The sequence below is a fragment of the Peromyscus eremicus genome, chromosome 18 (assembly GCF_949786415.1).
Source record: "Peromyscus eremicus chromosome 18, PerEre_H2_v1, whole genome shotgun sequence".
NCBI lineage: Eukaryota > Metazoa > Chordata > Mammalia > Rodentia > Cricetidae > Peromyscus > Peromyscus eremicus.
In genome coordinates this window covers 12,003,456-12,026,264 of record NC_081434.1, presented here as the reverse complement: position 1 = coordinate 12,026,264, position 22,809 = coordinate 12,003,456, and the positions used below count along the sequence as shown (strand labels likewise).

General features: G+C 42.8%; 1 protein-coding gene and 1 pseudogene across 1 annotated transcript; both read right to left on the bottom strand.

Moving 5' to 3' along the window:
• Positions 1-1,937: 1,937 nt before the first annotated feature.
• On the bottom strand, positions 1,938-2,365 carry LOC131895360 (10 kDa heat shock protein, mitochondrial-like; annotated as a pseudogene).
• A 1,463-nt stretch (positions 2,366-3,828) lies between these two features.
• Positions 3,829-13,809, bottom strand: Yeats4 (YEATS domain containing 4). The gene is made up of 7 exons (XM_059245484.1): positions 13,531-13,809; positions 9,713-9,832; positions 8,903-8,969; positions 8,712-8,806; positions 5,947-6,039; positions 5,634-5,721; positions 3,829-4,045 (listed from the first exon to the last, which is right to left on the bottom strand). Exons 1-7 carry the CDS (start codon positions 13,579-13,581, stop codon positions 3,876-3,878), a joined length of 684 nt encoding a protein of 227 aa, XP_059101467.1. The 5' UTR covers positions 13,582-13,809; the 3' UTR covers positions 3,829-3,875.
• Between the last annotated feature and the right edge of the window lie 9,000 nt (positions 13,810-22,809).

Below are 22,809 nucleotides of genomic sequence, written 5' to 3'. Positions count from 1 at the left end.
GAGGGAAAGAGGCAGGCAGGAAGCTAAGTGTGGCGGCTCACACCTGTAATTGTGGGATACAACCTGGGAGACCCCCATCTCAAAAACAAACAAACAAACAAACCGACCCTCCAAAGGATGCTGACTAAGGGTCAGATAAAATTGGAACACTGAAGATGGGCGCCCAAGGGAAGAAAGAAGCTGATGCCTTCAGCGACGTCTTAAGAGGTTAGGAAGCAAATTCCTCATGATACAATACTTCTCAGCGCTCACGAAAGGGTAAGGGCAAGTCTCTGGCAACATTACATTGAAAAAAAAAATCAACCAGTATACTTGTGCTTCATAATTCCATTATTATTATTTTTTTACATCTATTTATTTCCTGTGTGTGTGCACGCAAGCCTGTCTGTCTGTCTGCAGGTCAGAGGACAACACATGGGTGTTGGTTCTCTCTTTCTGCAATGTGGGTCCTAGAGATTGGACTCAGCGAGTCAGTTTGATTCATCCACTAAGCCATTCCAAGGCTCTAGCAATCCCTTTTTTAGGTAGGGTGGCTTGGAGTAATCTAGTCCACTGGGGACATTGCCGAGGGCCCAGCGGCCAACTCTTAGTTCCACGGGACAGCACAGATTGCCCTCTTGTGGTCAACACATCTCGGTGCAGTTCTATTCCAGAGAAACTGAAAAGCCCTAGGGCCTGGCTGCCTAACTTATATGCGGCCTGTGAGTGTATGTGTGTGTGTGTGTGTATATATATATATACACATATATGTGTATATATATATATATAAAATGTTTAGTTTTATTTATTATATATAGTTTTCAATATTAAGAGAAATGAAGGAAAACATTTTGACATGAAAAATTTCGTTATTCAAGTTTTGTCAATAAAGCCATTTTTATTGGATACTCACACTCATTTGCTGTGTGGGACTGCCTTCACACAATAGCAGAGATATTTACTCTCTGGGTCTCTTCAAAAAAAGTTCCTGCATCCTTAACTCAAAAGATGGGGCATGATTGGGCAGTGGTGGCACATACTTTTCACCCCAGCACTCGTCTGGCAGAGGCAGGAGGATCTTTGAGTTCGAGGCCAGCCTGGTCTACAGAGTGAGTTCCAGGACAGCCAGGGCTGTTACACAAAGGAACCCCGTCTTGAAAACTAAACCAAACCAAACCAAATCGACCAAGGGCAGGAAGGGAAGTCCTGGGACTGGGCTGCTTGTTAGAGGTATAAAACGTGGGCGGGAGAGATGGCTTAGAGGTTAGAAGTACTGGAGACTATTTCTAAGGACCTAGCTTCTATTTCTAGCACCCACATGGTAGCTCACAACCATCTGGAACTCCAGTCCGAGGAGACCCAACACCCTCTTCTGGCTCCCAAAGGCACCTGGCACGTAAGTGGTGTACATACCTACAAACGGGCACATTCCTACAAATAAAAATAACAACTTAAGTAGCTTTGCTAGTCTTCAAGCCTCAACGAGACAAACACATTTGTGTCATATCCTAAAGTCTTAGGTATAGGAACAATCCCAGAAGACCGCAGCCCAAAGCAGGAGGAAGCGCACAGAGCCAGACAGGAGACTGGGCTTTGGCACAGGCCTCTTCATCTTCTGGCAATGGTGTCTGAGTGCACGTGAGGCATCTTTGGGATTTGGAAAACCGTGAAGTGCCAATTTTAGGCATGCCGGACTTAAAGAGGGATAGCCACAAAGATCCCCCTGAGCATGAGTTGCTTCACCAGAGAAGGGTTTTTTGTTTGCTTGTTTAACATTATTTTTCTTGGGAATATTTATAACAGCGCAGCAAAACTAAGTTTCCGAGACAATGGATGTCATTAATTTAGGTGTCGTTGGCTTATTATAAAAGGGAGACATGGAAATTATTTACATGATGAAATAGTTCAGAATGTCAGCGGTTTGGGCAGCTTCCTAAGACACCATTTCAACAGGGATTTTACTCCACATACTTTCCAAGAATGTCACCGTCTCCCAGTCAAAAATAATCGTGTTGTCTAGATCTACTTTGGTGCCTCTGTGGTCTGGGAGGACTTTGTCTCCAACTTTCTCACTAACGGCTTGGCTCTCGCCAGCCTTTCCTTAGGGCCTGATCCCATGGTTACTACTGCTGTCTGTGATACTTCTCCTTGAGATTTTCTGGAACCATAGGCCACCTTTGGTTACAGTCTTAGCTGCCCTCCTTTCAACCAATGTTTTGTCCAAGAGTGGAAGAAACTCTCCGAAAGCTCATCCTGCCGTCCGTCACTTGAGCTGCCACCGCTGCAAGAAGTCTTTTTAGTCTTTAAAAAAAGATTTATGTGGGGCTGGAGAGATGATGGCCCAGCAGTTACGAGCATCTGGCTGTTCAATTCCCAGTGGCCACATGGTGGCTCACATCTGTAATGAGATCTGGCGCCCTCTTCTGGCCTGCAGGCATAAATGCAGACAGAACCCTGTATACATAATAAATAACCTTTAAAAAATAAAGATGTATGTGTATGCGTGTTTTGGACTCATGTGTGTATTTGTACCACATGCATGCCTGGTACACATACCTGTGGAGGTCAGAAGAGGGTGCTGGAACTCCTGGAACTGGAGTTACAATTGGTTGTGAGTCACTGTATGGGTGCTGGGGACTAAACCCGGGTCCTTTGCAAGAGTAACAAGTGCTCTTCACCACTGAGCGGCCTCTCTGGGCCCCATGAGTGGGACTGCAGAGGTGCTTCTGGCCCACCACTTCCCTCCCTTCAATGGAGCCATCTATTACTGAGTTATGACACTTTTGTGATACAAGCCTTTCACCCCAGAATTTCAATGACTGAGGTAGGCACATCTGTGGGTTCAAAGCCATCCAGGCCTACATACTGAGACCTTGTCTCAAAACAAAACATGCCCAGACTTCAACCACCCGATTTTAGGTTAGGATCGAGGTGGTTCACTCCAGTTCACCAGGACGCACTGGGAAACACAGAGCTTACCCCGATATTCAAGAAAGGGCCTGGTTCTTCAGTCTCTCACACACATCACTTCCGGGTCATTTCTGTGAACTCTTATATTACGGTCTCGGTGTTAGGAGGAAATGTCCCCATGAGTCCCCACCCCTGTCTGAGTGGACAGATGATGGCCTCGGGGAGGGAGTCAATTTTCTTTAAGGATGTCAGGATTCCACTCGCAGAGGTATGTGGAGAGTGGACAACCTCGAGTTTATGGGTTAAAGTCAAAATGAAAAAGAGGACATGAAGCTGGGCAGGGAGGTCGGGGTGGATCTGGAGGAGCTAAGGATGAATACGATCAAAATGCACTGCATGAAATTCTCAAACAAAACCAAACAGAAACACCCAAATATTTATTTAAAATTACAAGGTGGAAAAGTGACTGGAAAAGCCACAGGAGGCAGACAAAGGAGCAGTGAACTACATTTACTGAATACTTACCAGACAGGTCATATACAAAAGAGGCAGAATGGGGCTGGTAAGAACCCGAAGATTAGATACACACGATAATTCTACCTAGGACTAACACACACACTAATTCTGCCTAGTAGAGAAGTATAAACTGTACAAGTTAGACTTTATAACAAAATTCTGATGTCTGCCTAAAGGAAAATAAACTACACATATAGTCCAATTTAAAAAACAAAAACAAAACTTTAAAAGTTGTGCTTAACATCACGGAATGCTATCCGCATCAGCTCTCAGAACCCGATGGATCCCCAGGGAAGAGGCTTGAGCAGTCTGAGTGCTGGGACTTCACCGCTGAGACACCCATGCCGGCGAACTCACAGGAACTCACACGCACGCAGCTCCTCCAGGGGACACCACAGCGACTGTACCGAGTCCGTCAGTCCGTCCTCCTGCGGAGCCGCCTGCTTCCGGCTACACTGACTACCAGTCGCTTAAATGTCTTTTGTCTGATCATCTTCTTCAAGTTTTCTGATTTCATTTTTTAAACAATTTATAGTTTCACGACTTGCTTTTAATCTTTCCTTAAGCTCTGCAATTTCAAAGCTTGTTTTTTTCTTGGCAGCTTCTAATTTTTCTCTGGTTTTCACTTCAAGTTCTGCAACTGAAGAAAAAGACTTGAGCTGAGAATTCCTCCTTCTTATGTTAAGATGCCCCACAGAAGAACAAACAGCGCTTCGTAATGCCACTGTTTCCAGGATGAGAGGTGGACAATTTAAGACACAGAACATGGAACAAGGTGGGCTGAGAGGGAAGGGAGTCTAAACTCCCAACAGAGGCCCCAAGTTGTTTCCTGGAAAAGTGAAACTGCACCTACTCACAGCTAAGGCTTTGAGACATCATTTCTCTGCTTTTCTCTAGATATATGTTACTTTGGACTAAAGGGCATACAAACCCAAGAAATGCCAGTGAACCAACCAAAAATATTCTTAACTAATGCAAAGGAGCATTTTACATAGCAAAATCATATCACCAAAATAAGCCTCTAGCTTTTTTTCTCAGAAAACCAAACCAAAACTGTTTAAATTTGAAATCTCGCTCTGCTAGCCAGGACACATTTCTACGCTCACTTCCTCACATATGACATAAATTATAATGGCACACACCTTGTTGTTTGTTGAGAAGACTGTGTGTGTGGTATGTGCACGTGTGTGTGCAGGCAGAGATCAGCTTCACAAGTCCTCCTCCATCGTTCTCTACCTCACTGTTCTGAGACAAGGCCTCTCACTGAACCTGGAGCTCACTGACTGGGCAACAACAGCTGGCCAGCAAGCCCTGGTGACCGTCCCGTCTTTGCAGCCCTTGCTCTCGGACTGTAGGCACAGAGACTGTAGAACCATATCCAGCTTTTTACAGAGGTGCTGGGATCCAAACTCAGGTCCTTGTGCACCAGTTCCTACCTCACCAACCGAGCCACCTCCCTAGCCCCGTTCAGAAGATCTTAAATGAACCAATGTGTAGGAAGTTCCTAGAACACTGTGTGATCTATAAAACACTTCATTAACTATTATTACAACTATTTATGTTGGCAAAAGAATGTTAGTATTTAAAAATGTCCAGAGGCTGGGATGTAGCTTGTGGCAGAGTATGATTAGGTGATGTGCTGGATTCAACTCCCAGCAATGCAAAAGCAAAACTTTTAGCTGGATACATTACAAATTAACAAATAAATGTCTTAACTACAAAATGAGATACAGCCACTTAAATATGCTAGCTGGCTCGTATGGTATAGTCTTGACGGATTAAAATCTGCTTGCAGCCAACGTCTCCATCTTGTGGAAGCCTTAGGTAACTGCTGCTCACAAAGTACAGCTGTTCTACAAACATGAATCACTAATGGGCATCGAGGTGGTATGGTGAAAAAAAACCCTAACTTTGAATCACAAAGACTTGAGTTCAAACACATCCTCATTCCCTATGAGCTAAATCCAGCTATTTCTAAGTCCCCTTCATTTCTTCTACCGTATGACAGTTAAACCTCGGCATTTCTCACAGGCTTGAGGATTAAGAGAGCATCTATCACCTAGAAAGGTACAGGGAATTAGTGACCGACCGCTCTCCTTCATTTAGCTCATTAATGTCATCTATGGTAATACATGGCTTGTTTTATTAACTCCTAAGGAATTTACCTTTTAAAAAAAAGCCACTAATAACCAATTCTCGCGCCACTTAGAACACATGGAGGCACTTACACTCTGTCTCGTGTTTATAGGCTCCTAATGTCAGCTGACGAGATGTTGTTAACAGTTGCTGCATCATTGCTGTTGGGTCTTGAAAGATCTTAAGGGATAAAATGAGAAAAAACCCCAGTAACTCCAAAGGTCTCCAACTTAAGTGCTTTTAAAACTCACTGCAAGAGCAGTGAGAATGCTCAGCAGGTAAAGCTGCCAGGCCTCGTGACCTGAGTTTGGTCCCTGACAGGAGAGAACCACCTTCCCAAAGCTGGACTTTGACCCCCACACCATAACTAAATGCTCTGAAAAAGCCCCCTCCTATGGAGTCTACCATTTCATCGTAGAATTCCGAGACCACCGTCTTTTTCCCCAACATTGCATTGGTGTCAGACTGGAACAGCTTTAGTAAGTGGTACAGAGTCACCTGTAAGACAGAGACAGGTGTCATGCAGTCAGTGATGCCATCAGCACCAGGAAACAGCCCTACAGTCGGTCAGTCCTTCCCCGCCCTCCTTGGACTTTTGAGACCCTCCAGGCCGGCCTCAAACTCACTCTGCAGCAGAAGGTGGGCCCTGAACTCCTATCTCCCGCCTCCCTTCTCAGTGCTGGGATTCCAAGCATGTGCCAGCGGGCCTGGCTGACGCTGTCATTTCTTTAGCTGAATTACAGGACGGAATTAATAAATACAGCAAATTCCCGATCTTGCTTCAGTTGGAACTTAGGGGGCAAATCACCCCAACTTCCTGTCCTTTACTTTCCACCAGGTATCCCGTTGTCTGTCCACACTTCAGAGGTGAGGTGGGGTCTACGCAAGCGTCTCTGGAGAGTAACTATCCCAACCAACACACAGAAACCTATGGGGATTTTAGTCGTTCTCTGTGAATATTACAGTTTACACACTGACTTGAGAACAAGGATTTGCCGCTGGGTGTGGTGGACAATGCCTGTTATCCCACTGTGGTGGTATTGTGTTCCCCAAAATATTGTGCACCCTAATAAACTTATCTGGGGTCAGAGAACAGAAAAGCCACAAGATACAGAGGCCAGAAAATGGTGGCACACATGCCTTTAATCCTAGCATTCCAGAGGCAGAGATCTGTCTGGATCTCTGTGAGTTCAAGGGCACATTGGAAACAACCAGGCATGGTGACACATGCCTTTAATTCCAAGAAGTGAGCCTTTAATCCCAGGGAGTGATGGTAGAAAGCAGAAAGGTTTATAAGGTGTGAAAACCAGGAACTAGAGCCTGGTTAAGCTTTTAGGCTTTAGAGCAGCAGTTCAGCTGAGATCCATTCAGATGAGGACTCAGAGGCTTCCAGTCTGAGGAAACAGGATCAGCTGAGGAATTTCAAGGTGAGGTGGCTGTGGCTTGTTCTGCTTCTCTGATCTTCCAGCATTCACCCCAATACCTGGCTTCAGGTTTATTTTTATTAATAAGACCTTCTAAGATTTGTGCTACATCCCAGCATTTGGGAGGCCGAGGCAGGAGTGGTCCTGAGTTCTATGTCAGCAGCCTGGTTGCAGAATGTGGGAGGCGGGGAGGTAGTTTTCTAAAGGAATAACCAATACTGCATCTCCAGTGGGAGCAAGATCCTCCACGAGGGGCATAACCACAGTCGGCAGGCGACTCCTCTGCCAAGGGCACCCTGCCTGTGAGCTCAGGTGCACTGGGGCCCCGGGAGAAGCTCTGTGCTGCAGCCTTCTCCTCTGAACAGAAGAGCTGGCAAAGCTGCACAGCTATGGTGAACCGTTCACACCAATCCAGAGGCCACACAACTCCCCACAAGGCTAGCTCACATCACTGTAAGGAAACAGGACTCTTCCAAACAATCACAAAATAGGACGTGTACTCTGAAGAGGAAAATGAACAGATATTTGCCACTAAGTTTAAACAAACGAAATCGACTTACAGACGTCTGCCTTCTCTGGACGGGACTTAGCCAGTGGAAACACCCTACCTTCAAAGGGCATTTTCCAGATTCAGACTACAGCTCAATAGTACAAGGCTCTGGGTTTTATCCTGGCTTGGGTTGAGATGGAGAAAGGGAAAAGGCAAATCCCCAGAGGATCACTAAAACAACAGCAGACGATCTTAAATGAGAATATGAGTTACGTGGGCCATATTAAAGATATATTTGATCATTTCTGGGACAGACAGACATGTTGCAGAGACTCTATAATTTGAGAACACAGGGATGAAAACCATGTGAGCACATAACACATACAAATAAATAAATGTAAAAATTTTTTTTTTTTTTTTTTGAAAAAAAAGAGAAGGCCATGGGGTGGCCGGGCCTACTGACCTTCCTTTCTTGCTGGATACCAAGACAGAGATGGCATTGGAGGTGATGTCATGACAGACAATGAAAAAGGCCTGAGGGGGTGGGTCTACATCCACAGGGAAGGTGCCCTATACATCAGAAGGGCCCACATCCCGATGGGCCTGGCTGACTCTGACTCCGGAATCACTTGGTTTCGCGTAGGTAGGATTTTCTGGTTTTTGGAGACAAGGTTTCTCTGTATAACAGTCCTAGCTGTCCTGGAACTCACTCTGTAGACCAGGTTGGCTTTGAACTCACAGAGATTGCCTGTCTCTGCCTGGAATTAAAGGCGTATGTGCACGTGTGCGTGTGTGCGCCACCACTGCCCTGTGAATTTTCCGTTTTTGTTTTCATGAGAAGTCACCTGTAGGCCAGCCAACAAGTCAATGTGGAGCGGCAGATAACCTTTGACTCCTGTCTGTACTGCTGGATTTGCTGGGGTTTCCCACCACGCCCATTTTTAATTCTTCCATCTTTCTGTTTCTGTTACAGGGTCTTAGTCTGTGGCCCGGGCTGGCCTGCGCCACTAGGGTAGTAAGAACTGTTCCCATGCAGCTTTGCTAGACCTTAGCCACCCCCTCCCCCTCTAACAAGCTCAGTCTCTTCCTAAACAGAAAAAGCCTAAATAACAAGGGAAATTTTAACTTGTGGCAGGATCACTAGGACTTAAGGTACATGGAGATCATCTGAGCAAACACCAGCTTCTCAGTAAGTACTCCATGTGCTCATTCACTAAATGTCCTGTTTTCTACTGGCAAGGGTTAATGTTACTCACAGGTCTTTCATTAGGGTCAATGAAGAATATTTTGATGATTATTTCAAATTCACCCCATCCGGTTTCAGTAATTTCATAGGGAGGCTTGGTAACGACTAGAGAGGGAAGAAAGAGAAACAATCGTAAATTACCAACTTTGTTCTTGCTCCTTTTATAATTATGTATACGATGAACCAAGAACTGGAACACACCTCTTAAAGGATTGCCATAGCTTTCATGTAATTTAAACTGGATTTTCTTCACATATGCTGACATATCCTAAAATAGAGAGAAATTAGTTCTCCAGTGGAAACACACTTAGCATATGATACAATTTTATAAAATATACTTCCCTTTGAAGTTTACAGAACATAATTAAAACAAAACAGGAGTTAGCTGGCATAGTGAGACATGCTTGTAATCCTAGCTAAGGAAGGATGACTAAGGTTGAGGGTGGCCTGGGCAACTTGGCTAGACCCCACTTCAGAATGAAATGTTTAAAAAGGCAGGGGTGTAGTTCAGGAAGCATGCTTGGTTTCTTCTCCCAACACAGCAAACAAAACAAAAGCCAGTGTTTATATGTGTACATGTGTGGGTGGATATGTGTACATGTGTGTGTGAGAGCATGAACACACATGAGAATGTGTATGTAAGTGCCCAAGTAGGCCAGAGGCTCTGGACTTCCTGGGGCTGCAATTATGGGCACTTGTGATCTGCCCTATGTGGGTGCTGGGACTAAACTCAAGTCCTCTGCGTGAGCATTATTTGCTCTTAACTGCTGGGTCATCTCTCCAGCCCCTTATCTTAATCAGAAGACACTTTGAAAAACTCTTTCCATTAATTACATGAAGATAAGAATTTTGATTTGATTTTATTTTTCAGATGGGGTAGGGGTGGGAATTCTATAATGGGCCTTCATTATAACTTCATTCTTGGAAAGTTACTACACAGAATTTTATAATTTGCTGTCATGTAAATAAACTGTACTTCAAAAAGTAGCTACAGAAAAAACAAACGCATACCTCATTTCTATATGGTTTTACATATACTGTCCACTGGTGGGTGTGCCCATCTTCTTCTCTTTTCTTCCCAAAATATCGGGCAACATTACCATAAACTATTGGCTTGACGATGGTAACCCCCTAAAAGAAAAGCAAGTTTAAAATCAGTAACTATTTTACCATCACCTGAATAGTGTGAGCACCTGCAGCTTGTTTTAGGGAATAGCATCTAACTACCTAAGGGTTTAGTTAGAACAGGGATCTCCTCAGCCCATTTTCACACTCATTTCATGTTAACACAAGAACCAAGTAACAAATTAATCACAACCTTCCCATCTGAGCGGCTGGAGAGACGGTCCAGCAGCTGACGCACTTGCTGCTCTTGCAGAGGACTAGGTTTGGTTCCAGCACCCACACGGCAGCTCACAGTGCTCCCTACTTGAAATGTTAGTGATTGTGTGCATCTGTGTACACATCTGTGTGCACACCTGTGTGCGGTGCATGTGGAGCAGGGATGATCTGCAGTAGATTCTCTTCCTTCTATCAGGTAGATCCTGGAGCCTGAACTCAGATCACCAGGTTTGGCGGCAAGTGCCATGGCTTGAAAGATGGCATAAATGTTCTCATCTAAATCACCATGTAAGGCACGTGAGTATTTGACTAAAGAAACACAAAGTCTTCACAACCCTAAAAGCTAGGATACAGAATACAACTGCTAATCTGACGGGCATCACTTGCAGGTAAAGGTCTTTTAGATTAATCTATGGCTGTCTTTACCAAAGCACAGCACAAAACCCAAGGACAGTACACGAGAGAATTTTTGGGCTTACTGCTGAAAGCTTGGTCCCCAGCCGGGGGGCACTGAGAGGTGCTTGGATCACGAGGGCACTAACTTGTCAATGAATTAATACACGAGGAGTTGACAGCTGAATGGCCGACTAGGAAGGTGGGGCCCTGTGGGAGCAAGCAGGCCACTTGGGTTGGGTCTCTAAAAGTTCTATCTTGTTCTTGGCTCCCCCATCCCTTCCTCAGCTACGGAGATAAGCGGCTGTGTGCTGCCATGATCTCCAGTCACCCCTCAAGCCTGTGACGGGCTAAAGGACCACAGGTAGAAACAGACAGAGGACAGTGGGGACAAACGGAGGCATTTTATACTCTGTGTTATAGACACATTTGTATTCCGTGTAATAGAAAGGAACCTGCATACATTACTTAAATGCTTAGTATGTGCGTTGCTGATGGTTGGTTTGTTCTGATGGTTGGTTAAGTCCCCATGGCCTAGATGCCCCTGGAAAAGGACAAGGTTGACGCCAGCAGACTCTTAACTAGACTCGGCATTTCAAGAGGACAGGGAAGAGTGCAAGGGATGATAGGAAGAAAGATGGCTGGCCACCTGACCAGAGGGGCAAAACTAAGCTCAAAATGATGGATTTCCTTTCTCCTGCTCCGCCTAGGCAGTGTGTAGGGTGTTGATCTGCTGCCTTCTCCAACTGCTGGCTCTCTGAATAAAACCAACTTAAGGATCCAATTCCCGTTTCTGTTCACTGGCTTCTGTGGTGAGAGGCTGCACCAACTCAGGCGGTCTGGATTACGATACCTGTGAAGCCTAGAGCCTAAATGAACTGTTCTCCTTTAAAATGGTTCCTGTCTGGTGTTTTGTTACAACAGTGAAAAGCTAATCAACACAACGCGTTTAATACACATTACCCAAGACACAGCTACAACTAGAAAGTCGAATTCTCAATTCCAAAATGCTTAGAAGAGACTTGAAAAATGGAATTAAGTATAAATGTTACTACGGACATTAATGGATGCAAGTATGGCAAAAATAGTAAATGTGGCACCTGGATGTTTGAAGCGTGGTAGCTGATGGCCAGCAGCACATCTGCTACATCTGTGCTCAGGTCAAGGATGTTTTCAACATTTCTGATTGGTGTAAAGGCTGTACAGCTAGGTTATGATGGAAAACTGGTATTAAAAACACCAAGTCTTGCACACAGATCTGAGACTAACTGTCCAATAACAGAAACATCCAAAGGACAAAGAGAGCATGTCAGTGTAGTAAACAGTAAAGAATGAAGAAAAAGGAAGCCAGTCAGACAGTTAACTGAATCAAACCTGTACGTGTACACTTACTCTGGGTCAGTGAGATGACTCAGTAGACAAAGGTACCTGCTACTGTGCCTGATGACCAGAGTGTGGTCCCCAGGACTCTTGAAAGCTATCCTCTGCCCTCTACACCCATGCTGTTGCAAGCATATACCCACATAAACAAACAAACAATGTAATAAAAATGTTTTAGAGTGAATTCAAGAGAAGGCAAGCAGCTTTTATGTGAGCCTGACCATCACGGCAAGTACCACTGACAGCACGGAGACCACCACAGACACGGCCTCAGGTTCAGGGCCTCACTGAACCGAGTACAAGGGTGCAGGTCCGGTAAGCAAACAATACACAGCTGGTATGGTGGTGCAAGGAACTGTCCATTTGTCAGTAATGGAAAGGGGCTCACTCATGACCGGACATAAACCTCCTGGTCGAGATTTATCTATATTGGAAAAAAAGAACTCTAAGAGCACACAGTAGTCAGCAAAGAGAAACAAGTCCCTAATTTTAAAGCTGTGCATGACCATTCTTGGTGTTTGAGGACTGCAGGCTTAACTTTCTCAAGTTATCCTGGACTAACATTAGAAACTTCCAGAACCTAACATGCACAAAGTAGAGAAAAGTTTTCACATTAACCCTTTGCTCTGCAATCCACTTCAAAACCGGCTCAAATCTTTACCGAAAGGTTAGGCAAATGTACACTTCTATGAAGCCTCTTATGCCAACATGAACATAATCTGGCATTTCTTCCTCCTATTACTAAATTCCAGTGGCTTTAAGACCGTTGAGGAATTCTCACTTTACATTCAATATTAAAACAGCTATGGATGCATAGACACCATGATTAAGGTGATCTAAACATAATAGGAAGCTGATAAAGATTAAAAAAAAAAAAACCTAAGTAGACAGTGTAAAAGTAATTTCTTTTGAGAAAAATAATTCCCGTGATGGATTTGTAAAGTAGGAGTTAAAGGGGGAGGCGCATCAGGAACCAGCTGATTCTGCCTTAAAAATTAACCGGGGGGGGGGGGGCGGCGGGGTGCGGTGGTGGCGCACGCCTTCAATCCCAGCACTCAGGAGGCAGAGCCAGGCGGATCTCTGTGAGTTCGAGGCCAGCCTGGGCTACCAAGTGAGTTCCAGGAAAGGCGCAAAGCTACACAGAGAAACCCTGTCTCGAAAAACAAAAAACAACAAAAAAACAAAAACAAAAACAAAAAAATTAACCGGGGGATGTAGGCAGATGGGAGGGTGAGAGCTGGAGAGATGGTACACTCGCAAAGACGCCCGCAGCGCGAGCTGGAGGACCCGAGACTGACACCAAGGACCCCCTCCACATGGTGACATCAGAGAACCGACTCCTGCAAGTTGTCCTCTGACCTCTACCCCCTATCAATCATACACGTACGATGCTAAAATAAACGTGTGGGAACTAAATGTCACAATCTCCAACACTATGAGGGAGACACCCGTTCACTAAACACGAAGGCAGCTAAGTGCTCCTTTGATGACTTCGGGAATGACAACCCTGGGCGACTCTACCCAAGGCTCGGCAGTTACCACCTCCTGTCAGCGCCACAGACCGTCCAAGCCAACCCCGGAACCTTCGTTTATCGGCGGGACGGGAAGGAAGTGACGAGGGGGACTGGGAGCCAATGAGCGCCGAGGGGCGCGGGGCCAGCCGGATGGGAGCCCGGGGGGACCCCGTCGCCACCGTGCCGCGCCTGCGCACTGACCTTCACTCTCCCGCCGGAGTCAGGCCCAAATTCCGCCATTCTCTTGAACATATTGTCCCAGGGAAGGAGCCGCGGCCGCCAGGGAAAGAGCTCAGGCCGGCGGGGTCGCCGGTCCCCTCACAGGCCCTCTCCTCCCGCGGGAGCCCGGGCCCCAGGGGTTCAGGCTGGAGCAGGGCGAGTCACTTGGGCACGCGGCGGCGGCGGACAGCCACCTCCTCCACACCCGCGGCGTCGGGGTCGGCCATTCAGCCCCGCGGTGGGAGAACGGAGCGGAAGGAGCGGGGCGGGGCGGGGCGGGGCGGGGCGGGGAACCACGGCGCGTGCGCAGGGCGCGACGGCCTCGCAGGGCTGCCGCCGCAGCCGTGCCAGCAGAGTGCCGGGCCAGGAGTTGTAGAGTGGTAGGTAGAAAATCAAGCGAAACTCGCCACACGCTTTCCAAAAGCCGTTACTATGACAGAGAGGTTTAAAGCAAACGTTTAAAGAGGAACTCAGGGCCTGGAGAGGTGGCTCAGCGGTTAAGAGCACTGACTTCCCGAGGTCGTGAGTTCTGGGGATCCTCTGCTGGTGTGCAAGCGTACATGCAGGCAGAACACTGTATACATAACTAAATACATCTTAAAAAAAAAAAAAAAAAAAAAAAAAAAAAAAAAAAAGAGGAGGAGGAGGAGAAGGAGAAAGAAGGAGACGGAGAAAGAAGGAGAAGGAGAAAGAAGGAGGAGGAGGAGGAGAAGGAGAAAGAACTCAGAAAATAGGAGCTCAGGAAACAATAAAACACCCCGCAATGTGTAACTCACAGACAAAAGAAACTATCACATGCGTGTAACAAGTTTGATACTACAGTAGAATGCTATAATAAATCATTAGAGGGAAAAATTATATTATGAAATAAAAATGTGATTGCACTAAGAACACATTTACTAGGAGAGCTAAGAGATGTTCTCCGTGTACATGAGGTCCAGGGCAATGGCAAGAAGCCTCCTGGAGGGAATGTAGCTGTTGGGGAAACAGAACTCACTGCCCTGTCTTGGAAGTCAATACGCTCAGCGGAGGAGCCTGCTGCTTCTGAATGATGATCTCAGCTTCAGCAATAACCACTCAAAGTCCGTCTCATGCAGAGTGGACCTAAGCTAAGGGCTCCCCCTTTTTTTTTTTTAATCTTGTTTTTATTTTGTTTGTTTGTCTTTTTTGACTGTAGTTTCTTGAGACACTTGAAAATTCCTGCACAGGAATATTTTTTTGCTTGTTTGTTTTGAATCAGAGAGACCATTACTGCCTCCCCAACTCAAGGAGAATTGAAGCTCGGAGACAAGTGTGATGAGTTAGAAAAATAGGGAGGTGAAACTTCCGTTTACGATTGACAAGTTCATTCTCTCACATAGATGAAGGAGACTTCTTTGTTCTGATTTGAGTCAGAGTGAAAATGGGGATGTGAGATGGTCCCTGGGAGTCCAAGGCATTGTACTCATTTATTTATTAAAAAAAAATTTTTCCCCCTGAACAAGCTTTCTGGCTTCCACAGTTCAGAACCCCATCTTTGGTGCTTTGGTTTGCAGTGGTCCTGTATTTTCTTTTTTTTTTTTCTTTTTTTTTTTTTTTTTTTAAGATTTATTTATTATGTTTACAGTGTTCTGCCTGCACATATGCCTGCACACCAGAAGAGGGCACCAGATCTCATTACAGATGGTTGTGAGCCACCATGTGGTTGCTGGGAATTGAACTCAAGACCTGTGGAAGAGCAACCAGTGCTCTTAACCTCTGAGCCATCTCTCCAGCCCCCCTGTATTTTCAAAGTCTTGTTTCACTGCAATTTATATAACCACTTTTTTGAGTTTGTTTCTGAAATACTGCTTTCTCTGTTACTATTAATATTAAAATGAACTTGACATGAGAAACTGCATAAAAATGGCATTCTGTTTCAAACTGCAGCATCCCCTGGGACAAAGACAACCTTATGTGGCATTTCCTGCTTCCTAGGTCAAGTGACTTCCTGTGGGAACAGGCAAAAGGGCCATTCTCACCTTGCTTCCTCTGCGTCTGGCTTGTAACTCCTCACTCTGCCCTTCCTCTTCCCAGCATTCTCCTTGTCTGCTTGCTCTGCCTATACTTCCTGTCTGGCTACTGTCCAATCAGCATTTTATTAAACCACTTTGAGTGACAAGTCTTTACAGTGTACAAGAACATTATCCCACAGGATTTCCCCCCGCTTTTTTTTTTTTTAATTAAAAGGAAGGTTTTTAACCTTACTATAGTAAAACAAAAACAGTTATTAAGTAAGAATTACAGTGACAGTATCCAATCTATTTGCATTTGAAGTCAAAAGAACCTCTTTGGAGAAGAGGTTAAGCTTTTATTTCCACAGGAAATGAGAGGCTACGGATGTTCTCTTTGTTTCTATTTTATTGATTCAGTCCTCAGTTTGATTATTTCCTGTCATCTAATCCTCCTGGTGAGTTTGCTTCTTTTTCTTCTAGAGCTTTCAGGTGTGCTGTTAAGTTGCTAGTGTGAGATCTCCAACTTCTTTATGTGGGCATTTAGTGCTATGAACTTTCCTCTTAGCACTGCTTTCATAGTGTCCCATAAGTTTGGGTATGTTGTGCATTCATTTTTGCTGAATTCTAGGAAGTCTTTAATTTCTTTATTTATTTCTTCCTTGAACCAGTGGAGATTCAGTTGAGTGTTGTTCCATTTCCATGAGTGTGTACGCTTTCTGCATTTTGTGTTATTATTGAATTCTAACTTTAAACCATGGTGGTCTGATAGAATTCAGGAGCTTATTCCAATTTTTTGTATCTGTTGAGATTTGTTTTGTTACCAAGTATGTGGTCAATTTTAGAGAAGGTTCCATGGGGTACTGAAAAAGAATGTATATTCTTTTGTGTTTGGGTGAAATGTTCTATAGATATCTGTTAGGTCCATTTGGGTTATAACATCTGTTAGTTCCCTTATTTCTTTGTTAAGTTTCTGTCTGGTAGACCTGTCCAGTTGTGAGAGATGGGTGTTGAAGTCTCCCACTATTAGTATGTGGGGTTTGATGTATAATTTGAGCTTTAGTAATGTTTCTTTTACAAATGGAGGTGCCCTTGTATTTGGGGCATAAATGTTCAGAATTGAGACTTCATCTTGATGGATTTTTCCTGTGATGAACATGAAATGCCCTTCTTCCTCTCTTTTGATTGATTTTTGTGTGAAGACTATTTTTTTAGATATTAGGATAGCTACACCAGCTTGTTTCTTAGGTCCATTTGATTGGAAGGTTTTTTCCCAACCATTTACTCTGAGATAATGTCTGCCTTCGAGGTTGAGGTATGTTTCTTGTGTGCAGCAGAAGGATGGATCCTGTTTTCATATTCATTCTGTCATTCTGTGTCTTTTTATAGGCAAATTTAGTTCATTGATATTAAGGGATATTAGTGACCAGTGATGGTTAATTCCTGTTATTTTTTGGTGGTAGTGTGTGTGTTTCCTTTCTTTGGGTTTTGCTGGTGTGAGGTTATCTATTGCCTGTGTTTTGGTAGTTACAGCTAACTTCCTTGGGTTGGAATTTTTCTTCTAGTACTTTTTGTAGGGCTGGATTTGTGAATATGTAATGTTTAAATCTGGTTTTGTCATAGATATCTTGTTTTTTCCATCTATGGTGATTGAAAGCTTTGCTGGGTATAGTAGCCTGGGTTGGCATCCATGGTCTCTTAGTATCTTCAGAACATTTGACCAGGACCTTCTGGCTTTCAGAGTTTTCATTGAGAAGTTGGATGCAATTCTGATAGATATGCCTTTATATGTCTTTTTTTAAAATACATTTTCCTTTGCTGTTCTTAATATTCTTTCTTTATTCAGTATGTTTACTGTTTTGACCATTATGTGGCAAAGGGCCTTTTTTTGTGGTCCAGTCTATTTGGTGTTCTGTATGCTTCTTGTACTTTCATAGGCATGTCTTTCTTTAGGTTGGGAAAGTTTTCCTCTATAATTTTGTTGAACATATTTTCTATGCCTTTGAGCTGGAATTCGTCTCCTTCTTCTATCCCTATTAATCTTAGGTTTGATCTTTTCATGGTGTCTCAGATTTCTTGGATGTTTTGTGTGAAAAATTTGCCGGATTTAACATTTTCTTTGACAGATGAATCTATTTCCTCTGTTGTATCCTAAACTCCTGAGATTCTCTCTTCCATTTTTTTTGTATTCTGTTGGTTATGCCCACCTCTGTAGTTCCTGTTCATTTACTCAGATTTTCCTTTTTTTGCATTCCCTCAGTTTGTGTTTTCTTTATTGCCTCTATTTCAATTTTCAAATACTGAACTGTTTCCTTCACCTGTTTGATTGTTTTTTCTTGGATTTCTTGACTTTCTTAAAGAGATTTCTTGATTTCCTCCAATTTTTTGTTCATCTTTTCCTCTATTTCTTTAAGGGAGTTTTTCATTTCCTCTTTGAGGGCCTCTATCATCTTCATAAAGTTATTTTTAAGGTCATTTTCTTCTGGATCATCTGCTTTGGGGTGTTCAGGTCTTGCTGTTGTAGGATCACTAGGTACTGGTGATACTTTATTGCTTTTTGTTTTTTAATGTGTTCTTGCACTGCTATCTACCCATTTCTTCCTTTAATCCAAACAGGTGGAGCTCCAGGTCACTCAACTTCCAGTTGGTGCAGATGGGGCCTCTGGCTCCTGTTGTTGCTCTTCTTCCCAGTCTGTCCAAGAGGGAGCCTATGGCTCTGGTGGCCACTGGTGCCACAGGAGATGGTTGGTGAATGGGTGGGGGTAGGAGGAGGTTGATGTCTGGTCTCTGGGGCTGCAATGGTTGGGGGGAGGAGCACAGAATGTGCCCCCTGGTCCTAGGGGCTAAAGAACTGGGCTGACCAGCCCAGAGATCAAGGCCTTACCTGTTCCCAATTGGTGCAGGGTGGGCATATGGCTCTGGTGGTCACTGGTGCTGCCCATAATTCTTATCTATATTTAGCCACATGGCTTGGTACCTTTTCTTAGTTCGGTATTCTCATCTTGCTTCCTCTGCATCTGGCTGGTGACTCCTCACTCTGTCCTTCCTCTTCCCAACATTCTCTTAGTCTGCTTGCTCCACCTACACTTCCTGCCTGGCTACTGGCCAATCAGCATTTTATTAAACCACTTTGAGTGACAAGTCTTTACAGTGTATAAGAGCATTATTCCACAGCAGTGTACATATTTTAATCTTACAAATTCTGCAAAATGAAACCCATCCATCTGCCAAATTTCATTTCTTTGTATACCTTTAGGATTACTTCCTGTGGGTAATGGAGTTTGGTTATAGAAGGAACAAGTAGGACTTTTTTTTACAATTTCCTTGGCTCTTTTTCAAGTGATGGAAAAGTCCCTTTTCAAACCTTTGCTTTTTACATGGTGTTTCTTATGAAATTCTCAGGCTTCTAGCACATTACCCACTAATAACTGATCAATCTCATCATTACTTTGTGCTAGAGGACCTGGCAGACCCATATGCGATCTGATGTGTTATATATATGATATTTATATCTAATGTGTTATATATATATATATATGATATTTATATATATATCATATATATGATATTTTCTATTTCTGATAATTTCCTGTAATTGTATAAATAGTGAAGTTAATTATGTATTAATAGGAATAAATTCAGCAATTTCAATATGTAAAACAACTCTGTGCATATTGAGAGTCAGTAACTATATTGAGAGATTCTGTGAAGTCCATAAATACCATAAGAATGGCACACAGTTCCGACTTTTGTACAGAATTGTAAGGGCTTTGAAAAACTTTAATTAAATCTCCTGATTTATTTCCTGATTTTCCTAATTTATTTGCATCAGTATAGAATGTGGGGACTCCAGAGGTGGTTTTTTGTCATACAATGTGAGGAAGGATCTATTCAGTTCTTTTTATGAATTTTATTCTCTTGCTTTTGTGATAACAGTTGTTAATCTCTCTAAAAAATTACTACAGGATCCTTGGCAGTATTCATTATCTTTCCATAAAGAGGGAATTTACTCATTAGTTAAAGGTACTCCAATTTCTGATAGGTTCATTCCTGTTAATTGATGAAGTCCTAATTTTCCTTTTAGAATCAAATCAGAGATCTTTCCCACATATGTCTTTAATTTCTTACTCAGTTTATGTGGTAGAAATATCCATTCCAATCCAATATCTTCCCTTTGCATCAAAATCCCTGTAGGGGAATGTCTGGAGGGTAATATGACCAGAATGCAGTTAAGTTCTGGATTCATATGATCCACATGTGCCTCATATTTTCTTTTCTACTAGATCCAATTCCTTCTCAGCTTCAGTTGATAATTCTCTTGGACTATTTAAGTCCTTGTCCTCTTTTAGAGTATTGGCTAGTTTTACTAGTCCATCTTTAGATATTCTAGTGATAGTCTGTAAGTTGGAAATGCTTCCTAACAATTTTTGAAAGTCACTAAGAGTCCAAAATCAATTTTTCCTGAGTTGTACCCTTTGGGGTCTAATTTTTTTTGCAGATCTATCTTATATCCTAAGTAATTAAAGACTCTTTTATTTGTATGTTTTCATGAGCAATTTGTAATCCCCAGTGAGGCACAACTTAGTTTACTTCTTCAAACATGCTTTCTAAAGTATCTGATTTCAGATCAGCTAATAAGATTTCATCCATGTAATGGTAAATTATAGATTGTGGAAATTATGCACAAATTATTTACAATGGTTTTTGCCCAAAATATTGGCATAGGGTGGGGCTATTTAACATTCCCTGTGGGAGGACCTTCCATTGATATCTGTTGACTTGCTGGGAATTATTATAAGTAGGTACTGTGAAGGCAAATTTTTCTCTATCCTTTTCTTGTAGAAGTATGCTTAAAAAACAGTTTCCTAAGTCAATAACTACAACAGGCCATTCTTTGGGTAACAGAGTGGGTAAAGGTTTCCCATTCTGTAGGGAGCCCAAAGGCTGAATTCCTTTATTAATGGTTCTCAGATCTGTCAGCATTCTCCACTTAGCAGATTTCTTTTTAATAACAAATATAGGAGAATTCCAAGGGCTAGTAGATTCTTCAGTATGTTGAGCATTTAACTGTTCCTGAACCAGCTGTTCTAAGGCTTGCAGTTTCTCTTGTGTCATAGGCCATTGTCTAACCCAAATAGGTTTATCAGTAAGCCATTTTAAAGGTAGGGTCATTGATATCTCTGAGAGTTCAACGGCAGTTGTGCTCTGGTTATGCACAGCCTGGATGATTGGTGGATGTGTTTTGTGGTGCCTTATAATATTATTCATAGATATATGAATTGGTCTATATTCCACTTCTGAGATTGGAGGAATTTTAATCTGGGTATTCCATTGCTGTAACAGATATTGACCCCAAAGATTCACTGCTACATTAGCCACATATGACTTTAGCCTTCCTCTCTGTCCTGGCTCTATGCATTCAACCCATCTCATACTTTTTTAAAAATCTGAAATATGGTTCCAATCCCTAGAAAATGGACATCTACCTCTTCTTCTTTTTTTTAAAGATTTATTTATTTATTATATATATAGTGTTCTGCCTGCATGTATGCCTACAGGTCAGAAGAGGGCACCAGATCTCATTATAGTTGGTTGTAGGCCACCATGTGGTTGCTGGGAATTGAACTCATGGCCTCTGGAAGAGCAACTGGTGCTCTTAACCTCTGAGCCATCTCTCCAGCCCTGCACATCTACCTCTTGAAGAGCCCAATTTGGATGCCATGATTTTGGCATAATTATAGTCATATCCACACCTGTGTCCACTAAGCCTTCTAGAATAATATTAATTTGTACTCTAACCCTTGGTGTTTGTTCATTTATGAAAGTCTACCAAAATATTCGTTTTATGTTGTGTTTTGGAATTTTTGATCCATCTATCAAAGCTGTTCTATCATCCAGTGCAGTATTGTTCTTTACATTAGGCACTGGATTATTTAATTGTCCTCGGGAGGAATTTCCTCTACAATGACTGGAAATGACTGGACAACATTTTATTTGGGGGCCTGAGAGAGGCCCCCCCAAGGTGTTTCCTGATGGTAAAAGCTTGCCTTGTATGTCTCTTTTTGTTCTGCATTCATTAGACCAATGTTGGCCTTTTCCACATCATCTGCATAATCCAGAAGGTTGGGGTCTCCTATTTGGGTTATTTCTAGAAGAATCATTGCTTCTAGGAGAACCATGTATATAATTTCATCTCATATGGCCTGGTGTACCACAGTTAAAACATTTGGTACTTTGATGCCTCCTTCCACCTTTGGAAATCACTCTTCTCATTACAATAGTTAAGAGACTCAATATTGTTTGGTGTTATATCCATTCTTCTATGGGTGCTGATCTGATCTTTAAAGATGCTAGTATCCTTTTGCATTCTATATTAGCATTATCAAAAGCCAAAGATTGAATTAATACTTGTCTTAATTCTTGGTCTGATATTGTTTTGTTTATAACCTTGGTCAATCTTTGTAAAATATTAGTAAACTATTCTTTTGACCCCTGGAAATCCTTTATATATAGTTCAGTTGATTTCCCTGGTTCTGGAATCTTTTCCCAAACATTTATGGCTGCTGTATGGCATACGTGTAACGTATGCTCATCAAAAGTAGATTGTGCATTAATATCGGTGAAGCAGCCTTCACTAAGAATTTGATCTTGGGAGATCCCAAAACCTCTAATCTTTTCTTGCTGCTCAAGGGCCTTAGCTTCTGCTCTCAACCAGCTTTTCCATTGTAACTGCTGGCTATATTTTAACACAGCTGGTTATAACTGATTTTAATCATTTAGCATGATCCTGTTTCTAGAAGACCATGTATTTAACATCTGTTTCATGCAGTCTTTATATCCCTCATCTGAATAGGCTGCCAGATATATGCTACATATCCTTCAGGATGTTCATCATTTGCTGGCTTTTCACAAAAGGTGACAGGGTAAACCACAGTACAAGTGGCATCCATTGTTGCCTTTGGTAAGTCATCTCTAACTCTGTAAGGTACTGGCAATGTTATGACTTCTATAGCATTGACCATTTGCTTGTTATCACCCTTATTCTCAGTTCTAGCAGACTCCTCTAAAGCCTGAAATTGATTAATCACAGCTTTATCTAGAGTTCGTACCTCCTGTAATGTAACTCTATTGTAATGTAATTCTAATGTAATGATTCTAGTGACTTCATGGAACCAAATGATTTTTTATGTTCATCAGAAACATGATTCCAAAGACTTTATTATATCAATTCATGATGATTGTTCCGCCTTAGAAATTATCTGTATGGCATTAAGGTTGCTCTGAAGATGTA